Source organism: Rhipicephalus microplus, chromosome 1 (genome assembly GCF_043290135.1).
Source record: "Rhipicephalus microplus isolate Deutch F79 chromosome 1, USDA_Rmic, whole genome shotgun sequence".
Classification (NCBI taxonomy): domain Eukaryota; kingdom Metazoa; phylum Arthropoda; class Arachnida; order Ixodida; family Ixodidae; genus Rhipicephalus; species Rhipicephalus microplus.
The window spans coordinates 103,461,792-103,485,463 of NC_134700.1; the positions used below are offsets into that span (position 1 = coordinate 103,461,792).

General features: G+C 45.4%; 1 protein-coding gene across 1 annotated transcript in view; it reads right to left on the minus strand.

Moving 5' to 3' along the window:
• Positions 1-11,826, minus strand: part of LOC142765575 (uncharacterized) — a 67,304-nt gene extending 55,478 nt beyond the window's left edge. Inside the window, exon 1 of the mRNA XM_075866781.1 lies at positions 11,762-11,826. Coding sequence (XP_075722896.1) covers positions 11,762-11,765 — 4 coding nt within the window. The 5' untranslated portion in view covers positions 11,766-11,826. The remainder of the gene's footprint in view (positions 1-11,761) is intronic.
• Positions 11,827-23,672: the final 11,846 nt, after the last annotated feature.

Genomic DNA, 23,672 nt, shown 5'->3' on the forward strand with positions numbered 1-23,672 from the left:
TCCACCCGGTTACACCACGCTACCACTAGAGACCGGGTAGACCCCCATTTGCAACAGCTGATAGCAGCGGTGGGATGCCATCATCAGCAACTTCCTCCTTCCGACCCATAACGTGCTGAAAAACATTTTGAGGCCGCCATCCACACGCTTCTAGAAAATTATGTTGCTTGCAAAAATGACAGCATAACAATGCAGAAAGGTTCTAGAAATAAGTAGAAGATACCTACATTGAACTGAGTTGTAAATGTACATATTTTCTGTTTTTGTTTGTAAGTGTGTGTCGATGTCAAGTTTTTTGCCGAGAGACAGTGTTCATAAGTGATCGTAGCATATAAACAAGGGCCGCGCCTCTTGAAGACTAGCATATAATTTTTATGTACAGCTGTTAACATTTTTGTCATCAAGTGTTTGTGCTAGTTTTCATTCAAAAGTAGCCTTTAAATCAAACCTGCAGTATGCTGTAGCTGTAATTTCTTACTTGCTCCTGGAGTGTGGTGTATGTGCAAATAACAAATGCATAACCTTTGTGTTTAAAATAAATATTTTAATTTTGTTGTCATCTTAGTCTTATAAACGTTCTTCAGTGTCGCACCTGGTCACAAAATGGCAACATATGTCGCGGCAATAGAAAAAAATATGCCGATCTGCACCAACCGAAACAAACTGTGCCGGTCTCATCGGGCCTGGTCCGTGAAGTCACGCGGGTAGTGCGGAAGCCTGAAGTAGTCTGGGTGGTGGTGGCCCGAACCGCAACGAAGACACATTGAAGGAGGCACATGCGCTAACTATCCGCGGTCTTCGTGAACACATTCCTCGGAGCCCAAACAATTCGATGCCGAAGAGGAAGAATATTCTGTCAAAACATATGGCGACGTTCTTCATAGGTACAGAATGAGCAGACGCCTCAACCCACCACATCGCCAAGACATACAACGTAGCGAAGGAGCCACACTACGCCAATTGCAAGCACAAGCCATATGGACCATCGTCTGGGCAAATCACGCCTGCCAGAGGTATACTCCACAAATATATGCCAACACTGTAAGAAGGCGCGAACCACCCAGAGCCACCTCCTCCTGCACGGTGCACAACTGCCGGGTAATCAAGAAGCAATCCCAACTTCCATGAGAACCAGAATCATGAGCCAAGAGCCAAGCAACCAGAGAGACGTGATCTAGCATGTGCTTGGCATCCTGGAACGCCAGCAGCCGAAAGCGGTGCCCCCTTCGGGTTTGACTATAGTATAGGTTGCTGCTCCGGGACGTCCGAGCACGCTAAAGTCTTGCTTTAATTCCCCTACCTCTTCCACGTTTGTGCCGGATTGGCAACAAGGTTTTTCAACTCGCTCACTCAACGGTAACTTCGACGCTGTTGGTGACGATAGGCCTTACTGCCTTCCTTCACCTACTCATCATGAATCACTTCGTGAACATTCGTAAATTTTAGGGGCAAAGCTCCTCATAGCGGCACCCGTTCGTCCCCCGTAGTATGTAACAAGTATAACATTTTGACCTCCAAAGTGGTGCCGGTGAGAGACTTCTTCTGTGCGTTGTTGAACAATAAAAAATAGTGCTCAATGTACATGTCAATGGCTGTTAATGGGGAATGAGAGACGGGAGCATTCGGCTATTAGTTAACGCGCAAGCTGCGATCACCATTAGCAGCCATTGGCATGTACATTGAGCACTATCTGACATGAAAGGGTTGCTACGTTATACTCGCTGGGTGTAACCTCCTTAGCTTTAGAAAGGTTTAGCGAGCGTTGAGCCGCAGTGCCATGAATACAATGAACTTGTATATACCATGAATGAACTCGAGGTGGTTAAAAATGGGAAGTAGATACGAAGCGCAAGCCGTAAGAAAGTAAAAGCCAAATTCTCCGCCTCTCATTTCCCATTAGCAGCCAATGGCATGTACATTGAGCACTATCTGACTGAAAACGTTTGCTACGTCATACTCGCTGGGCGTAACCTCCTTGGTTTTCGAAGGTTTAGCGAGCGTTCGGCCGCAGTGCCATGAATACAGTGAACTAGTATATACCATGAACTCAAGGTGGTTAAAGGTGGGAAGTGGACCCGAAGCGCAAGCCGTAAGAAAGTGTGCGTGTGCCACCTCTCGTTGAGTCCTTGGAATGTCCGCTGGATGGCGGTGCTTCTATATGGGGAATATATGATGAAAAAATGCTAGATGGTGGTACTTGGAGTGTTGAATAGATGGACGAACAGACACATAGACAGATGCATGGATGGACGCATAAACCAACGCAGGGGCGGCTGCATGGACGAACGCAGGGACGGACGCACGAACAGACGCACGCACGGACGGGCTGATGGACGCATGGACGGTCACACTGACGGACGCATGGACGGACGGAAGCCAGAACGAATGGACGGACGAATTCTTCGCCCGACTCTCCATCACTCACTCCGTGGATATGCTGCCATTTTTTTTCTTCGAAAGACTCGAAAGATTTTAGAACTTAGCAAATTTTACATTGCTTCTGAGATAAGAGACATCGCACTCTCTTAGCACCTCATGTGCCGCCGGGATAGGCCCACCTATAACCGCGCGACGACGCCATCTGAGGACGCGGTCATTTGGCACATTGTTATGCCATCGCCTTGTTTTGACACAGTGGCGTCGCAATTACTTCATGGTGACGCCAAAAAGCTTTGTCATCGAGAAAAAGGTGAAGTACGGCTCCGAGATGTCTGTGATTACGCGAAAACTTGGAAGCCACAAGTTCTAGTTTAATGCCGTGAAACCGCGCTGCAACTTATTGCGCTAACTGTCAAACTTCTATTTTACTTACATTTTGTAACCATACGTACCGAAAGAAGCCGTTTTCGAGAAACAAAGGAGAACAATACAGCTTATAAGTAACACTCAAAATTGAAACTGCCCTTCTACACATGTGATTCGAACACCGGTGTTTCGAGTGGGAATCGGAACTTCCAGCTTTGTACAACTTTGGCAAAGCCGTGCGCAACAATTGAAATGACGACACAATATTTACTGCGGATTGCAGCACCACAAGTGGCTCGACCCTGTATGGGCTTAAATTTCTGCTCAATGGTGCTGCAGCCATTTCGAGCATTCCTGTTTCAATACAACTTTAGAGTGATGGTTAGCTGCACGCAAGTTTGTTTTGTAAGCCCCGCCGCGGTGGTCTATTGGCTAAGGTACTCGGCTGCTGACCCGCAGGTCGTGGGATCTAATCTCGGCGGCGGCGGCTGCATTTCCAATGAAGGCGGAAATGTTGTAGGCGTGTGTGCTCAGATTTGGGTGCACGTTAAAGAACCCAAGGTAGTCGAAATTTGCGGAGCCCTCCACTACGGTGTCTCTCGTAACCATATGGTGGTTTTGGTACGTTGAACCCCACATATCAATCAATCAAGTTTGTTCTGTAAGGCGTACAAACTATCTTTTTGACTCATTCAAATACGCCAACTTTACACTAATGGCAGCTTCGACGGGCTTTCTAGCATAGCATTGAATTGCACTTGTTTATAGTTGAACACGCAAGCGTTTTATGCCGGGGTTCACCGATACTCCATTCACGTATTTCTGTGGCAGATATGACGTTGGTAAATCGCTCACTAACGGATGAGAACAAGAAAAGAACTCGAAGAAGAAATTTCACCTCTGGAAATTAAACACGCGATCGTTTGGTCCGCGAAATTAGCTGTCTGGCACTCTAGAAACCAAGCCACCGACGAATATGCGTGGGGGTACACCAACGCACCTTAAATCTCTCATATTTTTCCTCTCGCCCGGTGCTCTCCGTTCGCTAGACTATAGACGAGGCGCAATGGTGCCACCGTCTGTGAGCGGTTCTGTGAAGTACTACAGCATTATGGCACTAACGAGCGCAGATAGAAAGCAATTTGGTGACGCCGTAGTTAATTATTTCAACATTTTTTTTTCATTTCATTGACGAGTCCTAGCCGCGCTAGCATCGAGTAGTCGCCTTACACGCAGTTACGTTATTTACCATTCGTGTCGTTTCAGACTGTGACGGATTGTTGTTAGAGTAGTGCAGCTTTCGCATGCACCACCACTTACGTAAATATACACAGGCCATAAGGCGGGCACACATGTTGCAATGATGGCCATTTTGTTAATATAATGCTTTACTTTAAAAGTGAAGCCCCTTTTAGTCTAGCCTTGTCCTGCAACAGGCGTAACCAGCAGTATCTCCTGAACATTATAATAGATGGCGCTGTCTGATCACCATTTTTCGTCTCATTTCCTAGATGGCGTTGGGGCAGTACAAGTGTGTGCAATAGTATGGATGGCTGTACAGGTGGACTAAGGCACGGACGGATGTGGGGATGGACGGCTGGACGCAAGCTTCGCCCCACTCATCATCATTTACTCCGTGGATGTGCTGTGACGTGTTTAATCACATAAAATAAAATTATGCATTCACATATAATAATAATAATAATAATAATAATAATAATAATAATAATAGTAATAATAATAATAATAATAATAATAATAATAATAATATGAGCACGAGCATCACCATCTGGTATGTTGAAATAGCACTGATTAATAAAGAGTCTATGAGCGACGTCAGATAGCGAAGTTATTTTGTAGCAGTAACTCCTTGGCAGGCGCCAGCATTTGTGCAGCTGCATTATTCTGGTGAAAGCACGCACGAGTAAAAGCAGCACTCCTTGTGTTAACGCATACAGGTATCCCCATAGCGTGTACCGGCTAGAAGTACTTCGTTACTGTTCAGTAAATCCGCTTCGAATATCAGAGTTCGTTTTACCAAACGTACGCTGATCATGGCTGTTAGGAATATCATATCGGACACTGGGACGATAAATCTCGAGGAGGGACTCTTCCATGGGCTGTCTTTTCCAGTCTGAAAACAAGGAAAACGTCCGACCGCCTCCCTCCCCTTGACACCCTCATGATACACGCCACAGTGCACTAGTGGTGTTTCTCCCCCACCTGCTGCTTCGAGTGTACTTGAGCAGACCAATAACACTGCTCCGATAAGCGTTGCAGAAAGGTGGCGATGTCGATTGACAAATGTCGGGACTTCGTGGAGCGAGACACAGGCCTGCGGGACGTGCAACGCCTTCGCACGTGAGCTGGTCATGCTACGAATTTCCGTCTCACGTGTTGTGAACGGACAGTGTAGTATAGTGTAAAAATGAGGAGAAGCGTAGATTACATGATTATTCGGGAGGCCCCATGGTCCCTTGTTCCCCCTCAATTTGTGACACTTCAAAGAAGTGCGTATCGAGTTTAACAATGAATAGTATGTCCTTGTTGATGTCATCCTTGTGCGGAGTTCACGATATGTTATGTCCTGGTGCATGTCAACAATTTCACCACACCAGTAAAGTCATGATTATGGGCGTCAGTCATCGGGATGGAGATGTGCCACTACAGCTGTCAACGCGAGTGCATGCACGTCAAATCGTTTTGCAGCTGCCGAACAGCAACAGACATTGTACAAACACTTAATTATCAATCACAATAACACACTACCACCTATGTAAAGACACGTGTCACTTTACTCGTATGCTTGTCAGGGCATGTTAAATAAACCCAGGCGGTAGGAATTTCATGGTAGGCTACAATGGGGTTTCTCTTGTAAATATGCTATGGTTTTAGAACATAAATACCCAGTTAAAAATAATAAAATAATAATAGTGATATTATAATATATAATAATGTCGATATTAGGAATAACATTGTTATTATTTATTTATTTCATGTTATACCAAGTCTTTGATGGGGCGACCAGCTTTGTTGCTTTTTCCTTTTCTTTTTTTTTTGCCCTCTGTAGTCGCGACGCTCTTCCTATATAGTGCAGTGCGCTATGGATGTATGCTAACTGTAACAAGGTACCGAGCCTTGTCCAATAAATGAGCGGTTAGGCACTTATCGAGCAATAGGAAGTTTTATACGACGCCAAGTACCCGCCCCCTTTCACGGGAATTCTGCTACGGCAAGGGTTATTTCTTAGCGAACTTAAGCGAGTTGGAGCGTATCTATCTATCTATCTATCTATCTATCTATCTATCTATCTATCTATCTATCTATCTATCTATCTATCTATCTATCTATCTATCTATCTATCTATCATCTAGCCTCCTACGACATTTAGCTCTCCTGGCCGTTGCGATAATGGTATCGAAACCAAACTTGGTATGGCATAACATGACTGTATGAAGAATATATTTAGTTTGCCATAACATAAAAGTCATGGCATGTATGTCATGAATGTCACGATGTACATTTCATGGTCTTGCTGCTTTTGAGGTGGTCTCATTCACATGACAATTTGTAAAACTGGTATGGTATGACATGATAACATGGCGAACACAACCGACACAACCTAACAACAAAATCTTGACATGCGTGTCATGAAAAAACTTGACTACATGCCACGCTCATGATGCGCTCGCGGCCAATTCGCTAGCGTCAAATATACCAAGTTTGGTATTACGGTACGTGAATAGATGACGAAAGTATGTGACTGGTGCAAACATGACAATCATGAGATGCGTGTCATGTAACAATGCGACAACATGCCACGCTCATGATGCGCTGGCGGCCATTTCGCTAGCTTCACTTATACCAAATTTGGCATTACGGGACGTGAATGAATGACGAAGGTATGATACTGGTGCAAACATGATAAACATGATATGCGTGTCATATAACAACTTTACTACATGTTACGCTCATGATGTGCTCACGGCCGTTTCGCAAGCTTAAAATGTACCAAATTTGGCATTATGGTACGTGAATAGATGACGAAGGTATGTGACTGGTGCGAACATGATAATCAGGAGATGCGTGTTATGTAACAACATGACTCTATGCCGCACTCATGATGCGCTGGCGAACGTTTCGCTAGCGTCACTTATACCAAATTCGGCATTACGGGACGTGAATGCATGACGAAATTATATTACTGTTGCAAACATGATAAACGTCATATGCGTGTCATGTAAAAACTTCACTACAAGTTACGCTCATGATGCCTCGCGGCCGTTTTGCTAGCTTCACATATGCCAAATTTGGTATTACGTGACTCCAATGGAGAACGAAAGTATGGGACTGGTGCAAACATGATAATCATAAATGCGTGTCATGCGAGAACACGAGTACATGCCACAGTCAAGGGGCCAAAACATTTTGACTTGACTTGGTGCGCGTGCTCGCCGGCGTTCATTTCGTCGCGTTGCCACGCCAAGCGCCATATTGTATTGGATTGGATAAACTTTTATTTTGTCCTCCAAAACACAGATCACTGTGTTGCGGGCAGCTCCCACTTGGGGACTGAGATGCCAAGCTCCTCAGCCGCCTCGCGGGCTTGGTGGACAGCCCAGAGCTGGCCAAGCGCCAGTCCTGCACATATACTCGCAGGCGCGCGCCGCGCTGCGTTGCTTTGACGCATGCGTGTTTCAAGTGAGTCTGGCGTCCCTCCGTCACAAAAAGAGGGACACGCAGTGTTGCCTTGGTGAGGCATCGGCGCGAAATGCAGCAGGTCGCATTTTGCGCCGGTTGCGCCGTGCCTCAGACTAAAGTGTGCTCGCGTTTTGCGAACGTAGCGTCGCAGTGCCCAGCGTGAGCGCGCGTCAACGCTAAATTGGGTATATTTGGCCCTTCATGATGCGCTCATGGCCGTTTCGCTAGCTCCACATATACCAAATTTGGTTACGTGACGTCAATGGATGACGAAAATATATGACTGGTGCAAACAAGATAATCCTGACAAGGAGTGTCATGCACGAACATGACAACACGCCACGATGATAGCGTACTCGCGCACGTTTATAAGGTGACCTGAATAGATGGCGAAGGTTAACGACACATCCAAAGATGATATTCATGACACGTAAGTCATGTACGGCCTGTTGTATCTTAACCTCGTAACAGTGTGCTGATTTTCAAGTGACATATAAACGTTTCTCATTCGTGCTTCGCATATCACCGATTTCCGCTGTACGTGGGATCTGCCAATTTTCTTATTGCGATAGCAAATAACTGGAAACTCTCTCGGCTGCATTTCGCCGCCGGCGTCGGCGTCATGCATTGTATATATATATATATATATATATATATATATATATATATATATATATATATATATATATATATATATATATATATATATATATATATATATATATATATATATATATATATATATGAAAACGCAAGAAAGAAAAAAATCGTAAAAAAGGCTCCGGAGTGCGGAACTGAACGTGGGACCTCCACGTCGTGGATATGAGGCGTTAACCACTGAGCCACCGAGAGATACCTTTTTCTGCGGTTGAACAGCACGCTATTCATATCTACCACTTACCGCTGTTGGTGGGCATATGAAGGGGGGGGGGGGGAGCGCTATCGTGTTTTCAGCATTATACGCAAGAAGGCACATTGAGCGCAGCGTGGCTCTCGCCTCTCGCGTGTACTGTTGATTGATTGATTTGTGGGGTTTAACGTCCCAAAACCACCATTTGATTATGAGAGACGCCGTAGTGGAGGGCTCCGGAAATTTCGACCACCTGGGGTTCTTTAACGTGCGCCCAAATCTGAGCACACGGGCCTACAACATTTTCGCCTCCATCGGAAATGCAGCGCCGCAGCCGGGAATCGAACCCGCGACCTGCGGGTCAGCAGCCGAGTACCTTAGCCACTAGACCACCACGGCGGGGCCTCGCGTGTACTGTGGCCCACGTAGAGAATAAGGAGTGTGCGCTCGATCGCACGCTCTTATCTTGCAGTGAGGAGAATCGTACGTCTTGTTTAGCTTTGCGTTTCATCGGAACGATTTTGTTGTAGTTACCGGGCGCTCAAAGGTCATTTCAATCATTGCACAGCCTCCGTTTGTGACACGCACTTCAGGCAGAGTGAAGTAACAACTGGAACGCTTATTCGCGTTAATCTATACCTGTGAGTACGCTTCGTGCGTCCTTTAAGCGTGAGAAACGAAGGGAGCGTTTTGATTTGATTTCCATTCTGCGCATGGCCTTCCATTTTGTTGCTATCGCGCTCATTACATCGCCTTTGCGGCAGAACTGTAACTTTTCTTTAATGCATGCGTCGAATTTATGTACCAGATGTCGGATTCAGAAGTTCACCACAGAAAACAGATGCGACTTTAGCACAACAAAATTTCGTTTTCTTCATATTATTCAAAGAAATTGGAAGCAATTTCACTATCTTCACGCTATGAAGACTGGCTTATCAATGAAGCTGGTGGCGTCATAGTGCTGTCATTGCTTTGCTTCACAGTGGAGTAGTTTTGTCAACATCTGCACATTTAACCATGCAGTCTTTTCGGCGTCATGATGGTGAGTCTGCTTAAATTTTGAAGACCATTGCGCATAGTGAACTAGTTCTGAAAGAACCAACTAAATTTAGCCGAAGTGCTCAAATTCCACTAACCAAACGCTTAGTAACTTTCCAGAGTGCTCGAGGGCGCTCGTAAACGTCCAACCGAAGACGCCATAAACACTATGTCGACTCTCCAACTTCTTACAACCCTTAAAAATACAACCTTTAGAAGTGTTTTTCAATTTTATGCTGCATAATTTGCGTTCATTACACATCTTTAAAGGGTGAGAAATGGTGCCCAGGCTCCGCCACAAACGCTTAGACCGTGTTAGGATTCTCATTATATCCACTGTATAGAATAAATAGTATGCCAATAATTCATTCCTTCAGAGTTCACTAGATAAGCAAATTTCCATAAGGCGCAATACACCTGCTTGTTGAGTTCTACCAGATTGTCCGCAAATTTACAGACTACAAAGTTTAGAACTTTCATATTTCCGTAACAGGGCTTTTTCACACCTGTTCTTAACACTAATACCCCAAGCGGTGGTGATGATGAAGCTGTTCTAGTCCTAACATTATGAACAAAGGTTCGAGAACCTGAGACTGATTGGGAAGTACCCGTCATTAATATATGCTCCGTGAACAAGCAGTGCTTCTTCACTATAAATTTATAAATTCTGGAGCTTTAAACTGTTCTAAATGAAGTATTCTGAAACAGAACATGTAGTTCAATCTTTTGATTTCGCGGACCTCCGAAGTTCAATAGGCCATCAGTTCAACACGTTAACGCGACCGCATTAGAGAGCTCGTGTCGCCGAAATTCTGCTTTCGACGTCGGCATCGTTGGGTGTGAGCGAAAAATCGTCCGTGACCGAAAAATCGAGAAAGAAGCAATTACAATAAAGAATGAGATTTCAGGTCTCATTGAGGATTGAACCCGGGCCGTTCGCGTGGCAAGCAGGTGTCCTACCACAAAGGAACGACGTACCTTGCAGCCTCTTTTTTTTTTAAATAACAGTACATAAATTCCATGTAGTGGAAGGAGTCTCCTTAACGCATTTTGTTCGACAGGTGTCACTACGAAAACGAGCCCATTCTGAGATTTGTAGGCGCATTTGGGAGGCCATCAAACTACGCGGAAAAAGGCCGAGATAGTTCAGCCATCGCCGATAAAAACACACAGGAACTTTCACACTGCTCTACAAATGCACAACTATGTCTATCTCGCGGAAAATATATCATGCCTTCGCAGAGGCGTTGATGAAGCTAACAGCAAACGCTAGATTATGTGCTGCCATCTGCTACGCAATGTAACAATCTTTATGGCCATCTGAGATGGCAAGTGGGCGGCGTGAATCTTGGAGGCCATGCCACCCTTGTGTTAGATAAAAAACCTGTATGCACCATTTGCGCGCGCGTGCGCGCGTGCGCATGCCTGTGTGTTATCTGCGAGACATTGTGAAAAACGTGTCTCGACTACAGCAGAGCGCCGTTCAAGCAGAGTGAAGTGGCCACACTGCACAGTCACTGCATTACTATAGATACATCGCGCTTGCACGTGCGTGCGTTTGTGTGTGCATGTGTGCGCGTGCGCGTGTGTGCTTGTAACAAAACATATTATTAAGTATGCACTTAGCAGTTGAAGGCTGCACTACGGCCCACATTTGGCTTTCGCGGTCAACTCTTATAGGCGAAGCTTAAGAGTGCCCCGTTTTTGTGGAAAGTGTCTGCAATACAGTACACGTCGAGCGTCGGCTGACAGGTCTTTACAGCATGTTACGTGAAATTTGGTGCCCGTGTTTAGTCATGGCAGACACCGACGCAAGCGGTTTGCGAAAGCGGAAATACTATGTCAACTATAAAGTTGTTCGTCATATGCTTCAGACAGACTGTATTTATTCACCATGCTAAGCCATGGCGGGCATATGTGAACTGAGCTATGACTGAAGCTAAGATCTATTTCACAACTCATACTTTGTTACCGTCCTCCTCCAAAAATGGATAAATTCAGCAAGCTCCTGCGAGCTATAACTGTACTCGCATACATTTCCTTCTTCGTGCGAATGCATGCATATGTGTCCGCCCTCTGCCCCCGTTCTCATAATCAATAAGGTTGTGTGAATAAAACTTCTCCGGGTATAGGTTACAGCCAATCCTGTTAGCGGAGATATCATTGGCGAATGTGTCAGGGCAATATTACTTACAAAATAAATTGCTTACAAGTACGGTTCACGACGTCTATGCGACATCACTTGGAAATCCAAGCGATGTTCTTGTTTATGGCCAATAAACTCCCTTCTAACGGACTTTAGCATCGTTTTTTGCCACTAGAATACTTGTTTGAAAACTACCGCGTTCACCATCGCGATATGATCAATAGCTTATGTAGGGTTGGAGCCAAACAGTTTCGCGTTGTTCTTACAAACATGTTACTTACCCATGATCGTATCCAAAAAAGAGCGCACACACACAGACCCAGGTGCAAGCCACCACCGGTCGTTGACCACCTTCACTTTGCTCGGAGCTCAATACACGCTCGTCCTTCTTATAGGGGCGTGACACCACGTGCGCCTGGCATGAGTTCTCTCTCCTCTCCTTTGGTGTGGCACAAAAAAAACTCACTCTAACCAGGATTCTCCTTGACAGACGATCTTCGTAAAAGCCGACGATGAGGGAGGCAAAAAAAGGAAAGCGTACGACCGCTATTGTTTTGCCGCGCCCGCTCAGAAACGAGAGAGGGTCGATTTCAAACCCGACCGACCACCCACCGGACTGTGTCTACGCACGTTGCTTTGTCTAAAGAGTAGCCTGGATCTGTCGTCTCCACCACGAATGAGCACACTTCTCCCACGGCGAGCCAGTGAGGAATCCCCCGAAGTTGGACCTTGTGCATCCCTCCTCCTGGGTGACCATTCAGTGGCAAGCGACGTGCGCGTGCGTTCGAGGCGAGCAGCACCCAGAGCACGGCCAGCTACATACACGGGGCACGGACGGCCATTGAGCAGCGCATTCAGACCTTGACAGTGGTTTCGCTCGCGCGCGCCTCGGAAGGCCGTCGACCCGGACCTCACTGACGCTTCTATACCACAGCGAGCAGGACTACTTGAGCCCCAGAAAGCGTGGACGCCACGCCGCTCTATAGGAAGGTGGACCACAGTGGACATAGAAATCACACGCGACGACCGTCTCGCTTTATGGCGACCTTCTGAAGAAGAGTCCACTTGACGTAGCTGCCATCCCAATGGGCTGATCTTGAAGGCACTACCGCGTGCACCCAAAACTCCGCGCTTGAAGAGCCGCTGACGTCTTAAGCCAGGATGTGTGTGTGCATATGCATAGAGTCACTCGGTCGCGCCTTCCGTAACTGGGGGAAAGTTGCGTTCTTTGTGTCTCGGAAGGCTGACTGCACTACGACTCGTGCGTTGCGGTACGTGCTTGTTTCGATCACGGATCTGCGCAGCAAAAAAAGAAGAAGAGTCTTGTTCGCCGATATGGAGCCTGGCACACAAAGGAAAGAGTGGCTGCACGATGGTGTTCTGACATCGTCCTTCTTTGACTGTGTTCGTAGTTGCTGGGGATCTATTCTTCCTTATGTAGGAAGAAAGAAAGAAAAGTGTCACGTATCCTAAAAAGTGAATTTTCAGCGCTGTCGCTCACAGAGAAGATATCTTTTTTGAAGGCCACGACTGGGAAAAGGGACAAGGGAAAGTGCCAGTGATAGCGGTGGTGGAGTTCAGCGTAATGCTTTGAAGTGGTGTCACTTAGACGTACATACATGCGTCCTGACCGGAAACGTTGGCTATGTTCCGTTGGCCTCAGTTTTTGGAACCTTAAATCTGTTGATGAATCGGCATTACTCGGTTATTATGCAGCAGTGGACTTGCATAACAGTCGCAATAGAAAAAAAGAACAGGGGCCTGGTGTGCTGTTTTAACGAGCTCTTGTGCCTACCATGTGAATGAAATGACAAGATACATCAGTACAATCTCCTCAAGATAAAGCTCATTTTGCTCGTTCATTTCACCACCTCTCTCGAAGAAGAAGTTTGAAATTGGTCTTTCTGTTTGACACACTCAAGTGAGGGTTAGTGTAAAGGTTAGGGTCTATATTGCTATAACAAAGGGTGAAAGAAATTTATTACACTCTAAGCCGTAAAGAGCGAAAGGGGGTCTCTGGTTCGTCCTTTTAGGAGGCAACTGTGCATTGCCACAACCATTACTCTCCGAAGCATCTACGAGTCGTCATTTCAGAAGTAACTGTGAGTGGACGGACTGTTAATCCTCAGTAGTTTTGAAGGACAAAAATTCAAAAAGCAAAAGTTACCTCCTTTACTGGAGGAAGTGACAGCGTAGGCACAAACTATTACTCCTGATGAGACAACCAGTTGCTCCTTTTGGAAAATAGACGACAAAAAGAAGTCAATTTATTACAATTCACGGTTGAATTACCGAGAACTTGACGAATGCATTTGACGACATATGCAATGAATACGCGGCAAGTAAATTCGCAAGTGTACTACAGAAAACTCACGATGAATACAGAGGACCTGAAGTTGGTGCAATTGAATCATCAGTCGTGTACGCTAACTCCTATATCACACCCCAGTACACAGCGAAGTGAAAAATACCGGGGCATATGCAACACCGTCTGGACGCTGCGCGTTCGGCCATGTTGCTCAAGCTAAGAAGATTCCTTACATTAGACTTAAGGCTTCAGTGTTGGTCAAGAAACCATTCGGTGATGAGGTTCGTGAAAATGTAAAATAGGTTGGATAGGTATTTCTGCACGGGCGTTTCAAGCGCATTTGCGTGCTTGATGAGTGTATGCATATATAATTGCTACCATATACGTTGCCGTCACTGTTACAAGCTTCCTCGCTTCTCATAATAAAGAGCGCGGTTGGTTATGTCGCTAACCGAAAATGTCCATTTATTGAAAAAAAAAAACGTTTGAAGAAGAAAATTGGCAGATCCCACGTACAGTGGGAATCTATTATACGCGAAGCACGAATGAGAAATGTTGACATGTCACTTTAAAATCAGCACAACGTTACGAGGTGGAGGTAAATGATGCCGTACATGGCTTCCGTGTCATAATTATCATGTTTTGATGTGTCGTTTACCTTAGTCATCTATTCACGTCACGTGATACCAAATTTAGTATATGTGGAGATAGCGAAATGACCACGAGCACGCTATGGGCATGGTATGTTGTCATGCTCTTACATGACATGCGTGTCAGCATTATCATGTTTGCACCAGTCATATATTTTGCCATCCATTATTGTCACGTAACACTGAATTTGGTATACGTGGAGCCAGCAAAATGGCCACTAGCTCATCATGAAGGGCCCAATATACTACTACAATATAGCGTTGACGCGTGCGCATGCTTGGCACAGTGACGCTGCGTTAGCAAAACGCAAACACTCTATAGTCTAACGCGAGGCGCGACCAGCGTTTGTTTGCGCGACCCGACGGCGACTGGCGGGAAATGAGACATACTGCATTTGGCGCCGATGCGTTACCCAGACAACACTGTGTCTCCCTCTTTTCGTGGCGGGGGGACGCCGGACGAACTGAAACTCGCATGCGTCAAAGCAACGCATCTCGGCGCGCCCCTGCGAGTATATGGCAGGACCGGCACCTGGCGTGGCAACGCCGGCGTGACCCGACGAAATCAACGCCAGCTAGCATGCGCACCGCGTGACGTCGAAATGTATTGTCACCTTGACTATGGATCGTACTCATGTTCTCACATGACACGCATCTCATGATTATCAAGTTTGCACCAGTCAAATACCTTCTTCATTCATTGGCGTCACGTAATATCAAATTTGGCATATTTGAAGCTAGCAAAACCGCTGCGAGCACATCATCAGTGTGGCATGTAGTCATGTTGTTACATGACATGCATGTCGTGATTATCATATTTGCATGTGGCATTTACCTATGTCGTCCATTTGGGTCATCTAATACCGAGTTTGGTACATGTGAAGCAAGCGAAACGGCCCTGATCGCATCATGAGCGTAGCATGTAGTCATGTTGTTACGTCACACGCATGTCATGATTATCATGTTTGCACCAGCCACATACCCTTGTCATCCATTCATGTACCGTAATACCAGATTTTGTATATGTGACGCTAGCGAAATGGCCGCGAGCGAATCATGAGCGTGGCATGTAGTCATACTGACATGACGCGCATGTCATGATTTTCATTTTAAGGTCTGTCACTTGTGTTCGCCATGCATACCATACCAGTTTTGTCATACCATACCAGTTTTGCAACATGTCATGTGAACAAAACCACCGCAAGAGTTGCAGAACTATGAAATGTAAATCATGACATCCATGACATACATGTCGTGAATTTCATGTTATGGCTAGCCAAATATGTTCTTCTTACCATCTTGCTATGCCATACCAAGTTTGGTATCGATACCACTATCGAAATGGCCAGGAGAGCTAAAATCATAGGCGCTAGATAGATAGATAGATAGATAGATAGATAGATAGATAGATAGATAGATAGATAGATAGATAGATAGATAGATAGATAGATAGATAGATAGATAGATAGATAGATAGATAGATAGATAGATAGATAGATAGAAGACGGCGACCTTAAGCATATTTATCTCTCTATCTATAGATAGATAGATAAATAGATAGATACACTCAAAGTCATCGAAGTTCGCTAAGAAATGCTTCGCAGTTAAACCCATGCTTCAGTCAGTTCAGCAACCACACATCAGTTCAGCAACCTTTATGAGTACAAAAGATAGGATGGCTTTCCTGCACTTTAGTAGAGTCAACGTTGCAATTCTTTATTCTAATGAGGGCTCTCCAGCCGACTTTAGGAAGTGCAGCCGCACCATCGACAGCTTCTGTGAGCGTGTTCGTAGCTGCAAGATGTTGACTTTCCTAGGAAGGCGCATTGCTCTGAGTCATCGATTTCCTGAAAAGGTAATTGCAGAAGCATTCAATATTTCTGAGAGAACTGTTCGTGCACTTCTCGTTAGGTCCAATCGCGTCTGTTGAAAATGCCGCATGGGGAAAAATTGTAGGAAAACTGCACTTTCACGGAACCTATCATAATGCGATCGAACAGTTCAGAACGTGTTGTGATGTTCAAGAAGCCCATTCTCGAGATTCGCACTTCAAGTTTTCACTGCCATACGCTTGTGGGCCCACCTATTTATCGATGAACCTTTTGTTTCATTTTAAAAATACATAAATAAAGTATATTTAGCATCGCTACAAGTGAGAAAACTCGCCGACGTGGTCACTGACTGCCTGTGTTAGCGGGGCCAAGCCAAGCTAGACATGCAATGTTAACAGCCAACGTTCCTAAAGTACTTCCTTAATTTGCAAAAGATGACGTGCGCAATTTTCTTTTTAAAAGCCGCGAAAGTTTCTGATCAACATTGCTTATTTGTGCCGCACTGGAAACAAAGTAAACTTTCAACAGCTGTACTTGCAACAGCTCATGGTAAGCCCTAATCAAGGCTACCACGTACCACGGCTAGCCATCACGCTTGTAATTTTATAGCAGACAAGGCAGCACTCGCAACGCTGTGTAGCACGAACTCATCAACTATGCGGGTTTTTTTCGTGATGAACGCGAGTAGTAAACAAGCGGCGATAGTTACATATCAACAGCACACTGGTAGAATTTCGCAGAGTGAAGGCAGCCTTGTTTACACTCTCCTCTTAGGCGATATCCCTGTCGGCGCGTAGCATTTTGATAGCGCAGCACTTCATTCCTGTAGCAGATCTTGTTTACCACAGCGGAAAGGTGATACAGTGCACCACAAGAAACAGCATTCACAGCCACGTAGGCGATAACACATCCACAACACACCGCTTTAACAATGAGGGTTAGTTTGCCGAAAACACCACGCTGCGCATTGATACAGCTTGAGTGCGAGCACTTTTTTGATGGAGAGAAGCTTAAACATTTGCTTATATTTGTGCTATATAAAGAATATTACATTGCTTCTGACGTAGTGACCGTAGTTGTCACGACCATTTGCACTAAATTAAACTGTTAACAATTGCTTTCCTTATTGAACCCTTTGCCTACGCTTATGCTGATGATTCCTTCGAGGCCAACACTGCACCGAAATTTCCATGGGAGTAAACGTTGTTCCGTAAGTTGTAACACTTCCTCCTTGAGTTTCCACACGGCACCCTCATGTTGCAGTTAATCTCTCCGTACAGTAACTTTTGGTTGGAGGGATGAAATGCAGCACTTAGTCCCATTTCGCTCCTTTTCTGCTTATAGTGAGTTTATGCTCTCTCTCTCTATCTCTCTCTTGAGTCAGCTTACAGCACACACTGACACATGAACGAACAGACATGAAAACACAAGTGATGTCGTCGTGCGTCTCTTCGTCCGTTTGTCAGAGTGCACTGCAAGCTAGTATGAATCTTAACCGACTAGCTCAGTCAGAGCTTTGTAACAGACGCAGACAGCCATGAAAGGACACTTGGGTTTTACAGCGAAAGCTGTTATGAGATCACTTTTCGAGTCACGCGCAGTTGCATGTTGTCCACCGCCACTGCCGGTGTCCGTAACAACATCACGCGAAAGTAGAGAAAAAAAACCTTGCACCAATGACACAGTGGGGCTCGAACCTGAGTCTGCTGGGTGCCAGTCCAATATTATAATATAACTGAGTTACGCCGGTGCTTGTGTCATGTTGTCAAACTTGCCTTAGGCAGGCTTGACGTCGGGAAAGAAATCGCGTTAATGCGGCTTATAAAGCGTTTTACAACAGCGAAAGAACAACCAGTCTTCGCACAATGCGAATCGCATAACGAGTGGGCCGTCCAATGATCCGAACCATCACAAAAGCTTGTTCTTGTTTCCCTATTAACTGTGGCGCATACCCACTTCAACCATAATTTCTCATCGACGCGTCAGCCACTGCATAAACAGTTGACACAAAATAAGTGTTAAGAGGATACCACGCTTCTCAGAAGAAATACGAAAAATAGCATAGCGAATGCCGGCATACTATCCAAAAGTTTATTAATAATGCCTTCGCGGGTACCAAGCAGGTGTGCTTGCAGTAGTAACTCAATGAGTATTTTGAAAGGCCCTGAAAGACTGCTCTTATAGCTTTCGCTGTGACTGTGCTGCACTTTCCACGCAGGCCTGGCGTTTTTTTTTCGTCTTCTAAGCGTTATCCATGCGTATTTCTCCCTTTTTTTAACATTGTGGAAAATCATGTCATCAGGCTGCCTTTACGCCATACTAGTCACGTGTTGTGCAGTTGTCACAATAATTTGCTTACTCTGTAGGTGGATAAGTTGACACCCGAATGCCAAAATACATTATTTAAGACCTTCCGACAATAATGGCTCCAAGGCAAGTTTGAAGGAATTTCAAATTTAAGAGACGCGATAGTTCTACTTTAATTTATTTATTCATGCACTTACGGTGACTGTCAAACAGCAGGAGATCAATAGAGGGACACGCCATTGTTGCAAAAGCTTCGGGTGTCTTGTTGAGCGGCTCCTTGGGAGACAGAATACAGACGAATGAATTGGCCTGAGAACCCAAGTGATCTACGTCAATATTGATGCTATTTTGTGACATCACAACAATAAATTGCTGACGGAACGTAGAATGACATGATTTCGGCATTTGTTGCTATGCTTTCAGAAATCAAGGTGCAGACAATATCTAAAAAAAATTAACCAACACAACACAAGATTGCGTCAAAACCATACAAACTAACGTTCGTCGTGCGTTTATCTGCTGGGCGTACCATTTCCGGAAGCCTCTCGTAACAATTGTATTTTGAGTATAATAGAAAATGTCGATGGGGAATCGCCCCCATCGTGAACTGGCCTGCGCTTAACCACAGCCCAAGCATTCTGTACAAATGGTTAGCAAGAGAAGCTGAAATGGCGGGGTCCTTAATCACTGTTTGCCACCCGTTTGTTCTACTGTCAACTTTTAGTGCAGCAATGTAGTGAATCGGGGGAGTTGTGTGATCTTTCACGGAGAACCCAGCGGAGAGGAAAGAAGAAGTTCCACCAAGCGGCCGCTGCCTCTTTAGTGAACCATTCTTTTTCAAATTTTGAGGGACTAGTGTTGGTTTGAGACTCTCTTCTGTTGGCTGGAGGTACGAGGTCATTCCAGCGACGCAGGCGGCGCCATGCAGTCATGCTCCGAAGCTGTCACACGGTTATAAACACCGACGCAGTTCGGTCTCTCAGTAGTCATCAACCAATGAACACGTCTCCGCGCTCCGTGACGCTGACGTGCACGCTCGCGACATCAACGTCTCGTCCGTCATTTCGACGTACCATTGCGCCGCCTATACTCGCTGGAATGGTCTAATACGTATGCGTTGAATATCCTTCACCTCATTCTGTGGTTTCACTGCACTCTCCAGGGCGTCTCTATCAATTACGGCAGTAGGCAGCAAAGAACGACGGCACGAGCCATATGACCGGCAGCACGTTCTAAGGCAGTGGGTGCCGCAGAACCGGCCTGCAGCACTCGGGAATGCCGCAGCATGCGCACCACGTTTTAAAACCGGTGACGCTTTTACTAAACGCTGCAGCTCATGCCAGCGTACCTTCAGAGAGCATGACTGACACAGGCAAGAGCGAGACGAAGAAACCTCGCATCGACAATGACAGGACATCGACCTATGACTTAAGCGATGAGAAAAATGAGTGTGATGACACGCCGTTCACCTTCATGACCTAAAAAAACGACCGAAGGCAATTCCAGTGTTTTTTCGACCATCAGAGAAAAGCGTCAGCTTCTGGCACGTGATTCCAAACCGCGGTGCGTCACAAATTGTCTCGGCGGCCAAGCAAAAAGTCCAATAGTTCTGAGTAAACATAAATGGGAGATTTTCTGTCCACATTTCTGTTGTTTCGCCGGCAAACCATCTCCTATCGACGAGTGAAGGGACTGTTTTGTGAGTCAAGCCATACGTTCCACCATCTTACACGAGAAATGTTGGCAAGACACGCCATATCCCACTTCAATACACAGAGGAGCAACTGGTTGATATTCTGAAAGATTTTATTGTGACATATGCGCCACGGTCAGGCACGCTTCAAACAACAAGAACATGGTGCGATAGTATCTCAACCTCTAAGAGCTGCTATACTGACTTTCAGAGAAGACAAGCCAATGCCGCAAAGACTGCATTCGGGCTTCACCAGTCACCCTGTTGATAAATACCCGGTTTCTGCCCTTAGGTGCTACAACTACCAGAGATCTGGCCATTTAGCAAAAAACTGTCACAGTCAACATCGCTGCAATATATGCTCTAGAACCATGACCACTCGGAGTGCAAGTCTGTGCTCCAGCCAAAGTGTGACAACTGTACAGGGAATCATACGAATTTCAACTCTGGATGCTTTCAGAACAGAGCTGCCTCAAGATTACGCTGGCACGAGTGGATACACGGATGGTCACCACCACATAATGCACCCCCACCTAACCCTGAAACTGTAAGACATGTGGCTTCGATTTCCCAAAAAGAGCAGGACCAAGCCTGTAAATTGGGTAATTCTGCAGCTGTAAAAAAAAACCGGGCTGACAACGTCCAGTCAGCGAACCAACAGATCCGCCGTCAGAGAATCGGGCTCATCTCTTGCAGACACCACGGTAGACAACTCATTAAAAATCATCTCACCGACCACCTCAGCATCCACTTCTGACGCAGAAACCATCTCAGTGGTCATCTTATACTCCTCCTCGATGGTCAGCTCCGACCAAGGATGGTGCTTCAGCGCCGGTTAGTGATCACTGATCTGCATCTTTGGCTGCTGGAATTCTAACGATGCTATTCAAAGTTCTTCGTGCAATTCTCAGTGCCTTTCCACGATCAAACAGCCTACCGGAGGTGAAAGCATTGCTTTCAATGGAACCGCTAGTGCTCCCACAAACTCAGTCAGCTTCACGGCAGGCTTGCTATAAATAGTCGCTATAACAATGTCTTCATATATCAGTGGAATGCTACCAGTCTTCGTAATAAGTCAACCGATTTTCATAAACAGCTTGCTGAACATAGCTTTCCTGTATTATGCATCCAGGAAGCAGGTGTGCGAGATGATTTCCAATTGCCCAACTACGTGATATATACGTCATCGTGCAGAGCTGGAAAGAACAGAGCGATAGAAAAGAACAGAGCGTTAGAAAAGACCTGCCGTTCTATTGAATACAGTCAAGTGACTCAGATTTATCCGAGTTTGTGGCCTGCAAAATATACACAAGAAATAGATTTGTCACTGTGATAAGCCTTTTTCTACAAGCTTTTCGCAAAGTATCTTTAGAAAGGCTAAATATAGCGTATCGCAGACTCATGTGTGCTGGTTTGTGGGGACTTCAACGCTCATAATGCAATCTGAGGCAGTGAACATACTGATTCTCGCATAAATGTTGTCGAGTGTGCTGCTGAGAAATTTAATTTGACAACACTAAGTGATACCTCTCCCACGTTTATAAGAGGATATCGTTACTACAGTTGTATAAATGTCACACTATGCTCATAAGAGCTTCTTCAGGGTTTTTAATGGTCAACGGATATAGAAACGCATGTGAGTGACCACTTCCCGATTCCGCTGAGACATAGACTCATGTGAAGTACAAGGACTCAGTGCTACTCAAATCATACTTACTGGCATCATTTTCCTCATCGCATAACAGGTGCATTAGGCAAAAAACTAAACTGAGAAACTTTTAAAGCTATATTTATCGTCTCTTACAACATTAGTACCAAGCAAGTCAAAATGCCAAATGAGTATACTGCAGTTGACGGGGAATACGAAGGCCTAACAGCAATCAGAAGACGAGCAGAGTGGCCTTACCGTCACAGCGGGAACCTCGAGGACTACAACATGGCACAAACAACTCACGCAACACACACCGTCGCTCAAATAAATTAGGTAGCAGAGGATGGTGACAGTACTGGTCGTCGTTGATCCTTTTCACTCTTGTTCGTCCATAAGGGCGATCGTCCAATCCTTCAGCGTCCCTGTTACCCAGAGACACCCTTTACGAGCTCTCACTATAGCTCAGAACACTCCATGAGCAAATGTTGCTGGCGAATTCTGTCGACTACTAACCAGACGACGAATCCCAATTAGATGCCCGAACTTTGCAAGTTCCTCAGAATTTGCCACTCAAAAGGTGTGAGCGTGCTTTATGTCGAAACACCCTCAACTTGATTGCGAGTTTAGCTTAGACGAAATTAAAAGTGCCCTTGAGTTATGTCGTACGAAACAGCACCGCGATCATATGGTATTACATACAAGATGCAGAATAACCTTGCACTAGCAGGTAGAATGACATTATTTGAGCTTATCAACAATATATCTGCATATAAGAGACTGTTCCAGATTCATGAAAAGTAGGCCGAACATTTCCAGTCTTAAAGACCGAGAAATACCCCTTTATGTCTGGAATAATGTTTCCCAATCTACTCCACAAGCTGTCTTTGTAAGTTGGTAGAGAGAAGGGCATGCAGCAGGCTTCAATAGTGGTGGGAAGATAAAAAAGTGTTGTCAGACTATATCACAGGTTTTCGTCAAAGTAATTGAAAAATATATGTGATACTATATACTGTCACATGTTTTGAGCACGAGCGCATGTGTGTAAACACCACAATAGCGGTATTTTTTGACATTCAGAAAGCATTCGGCTCAGTTAGTCACATTTACGTCCTGGCGAGGATGTTCGAACTTGGACTATGTGATCGATCACTGCGATGGACTTCAAATTTACTAAGCGACAGGGAATACACATGGAAACAACTGAAGGACAAATTAATCATCTCTCCGTCACACAAGACGTTCCACAAAGGAGTGTTCTAAGCCCACTCCTCTTCTGTGTTAAGGCGGCGTTACCGGCAGAGTTACCACCTGGATAGAGGTATTCACTCTACGCAAATTACATCTGCATAAGGGCCTCAGGACCAGAGATATGCGAAGTTCCAGTGGTGCTGTGACGTTTTCTTGAGGTTGTCAAGTTTTTGAAGGACAGAGGCAAAAGTCTGTCTTCCGCAAAACAGCGGAATCACCTTTAACTAGTCGACAGATGAACCATTTCAAACTTACACAGGTGGGCAGACGTTGACGTTGGTGAAAGAACATAATTTTCTTGGCGTTACCCTTGATAGACACCTCTCGGGGGCGTCGCATATTTGCGCACAGGAAAAACAGGTCAACGTAGTTATAAACGTACTACGTCGAATCGCTGGCAAAACAGGGGGGGGGGGGGGTAATCAGTTTTTTCACTACTTGAAGTGCATAACGCACTAATAAGGCAAAAGACTGATTATTCAGCACTGATTCGACAGGGGTTC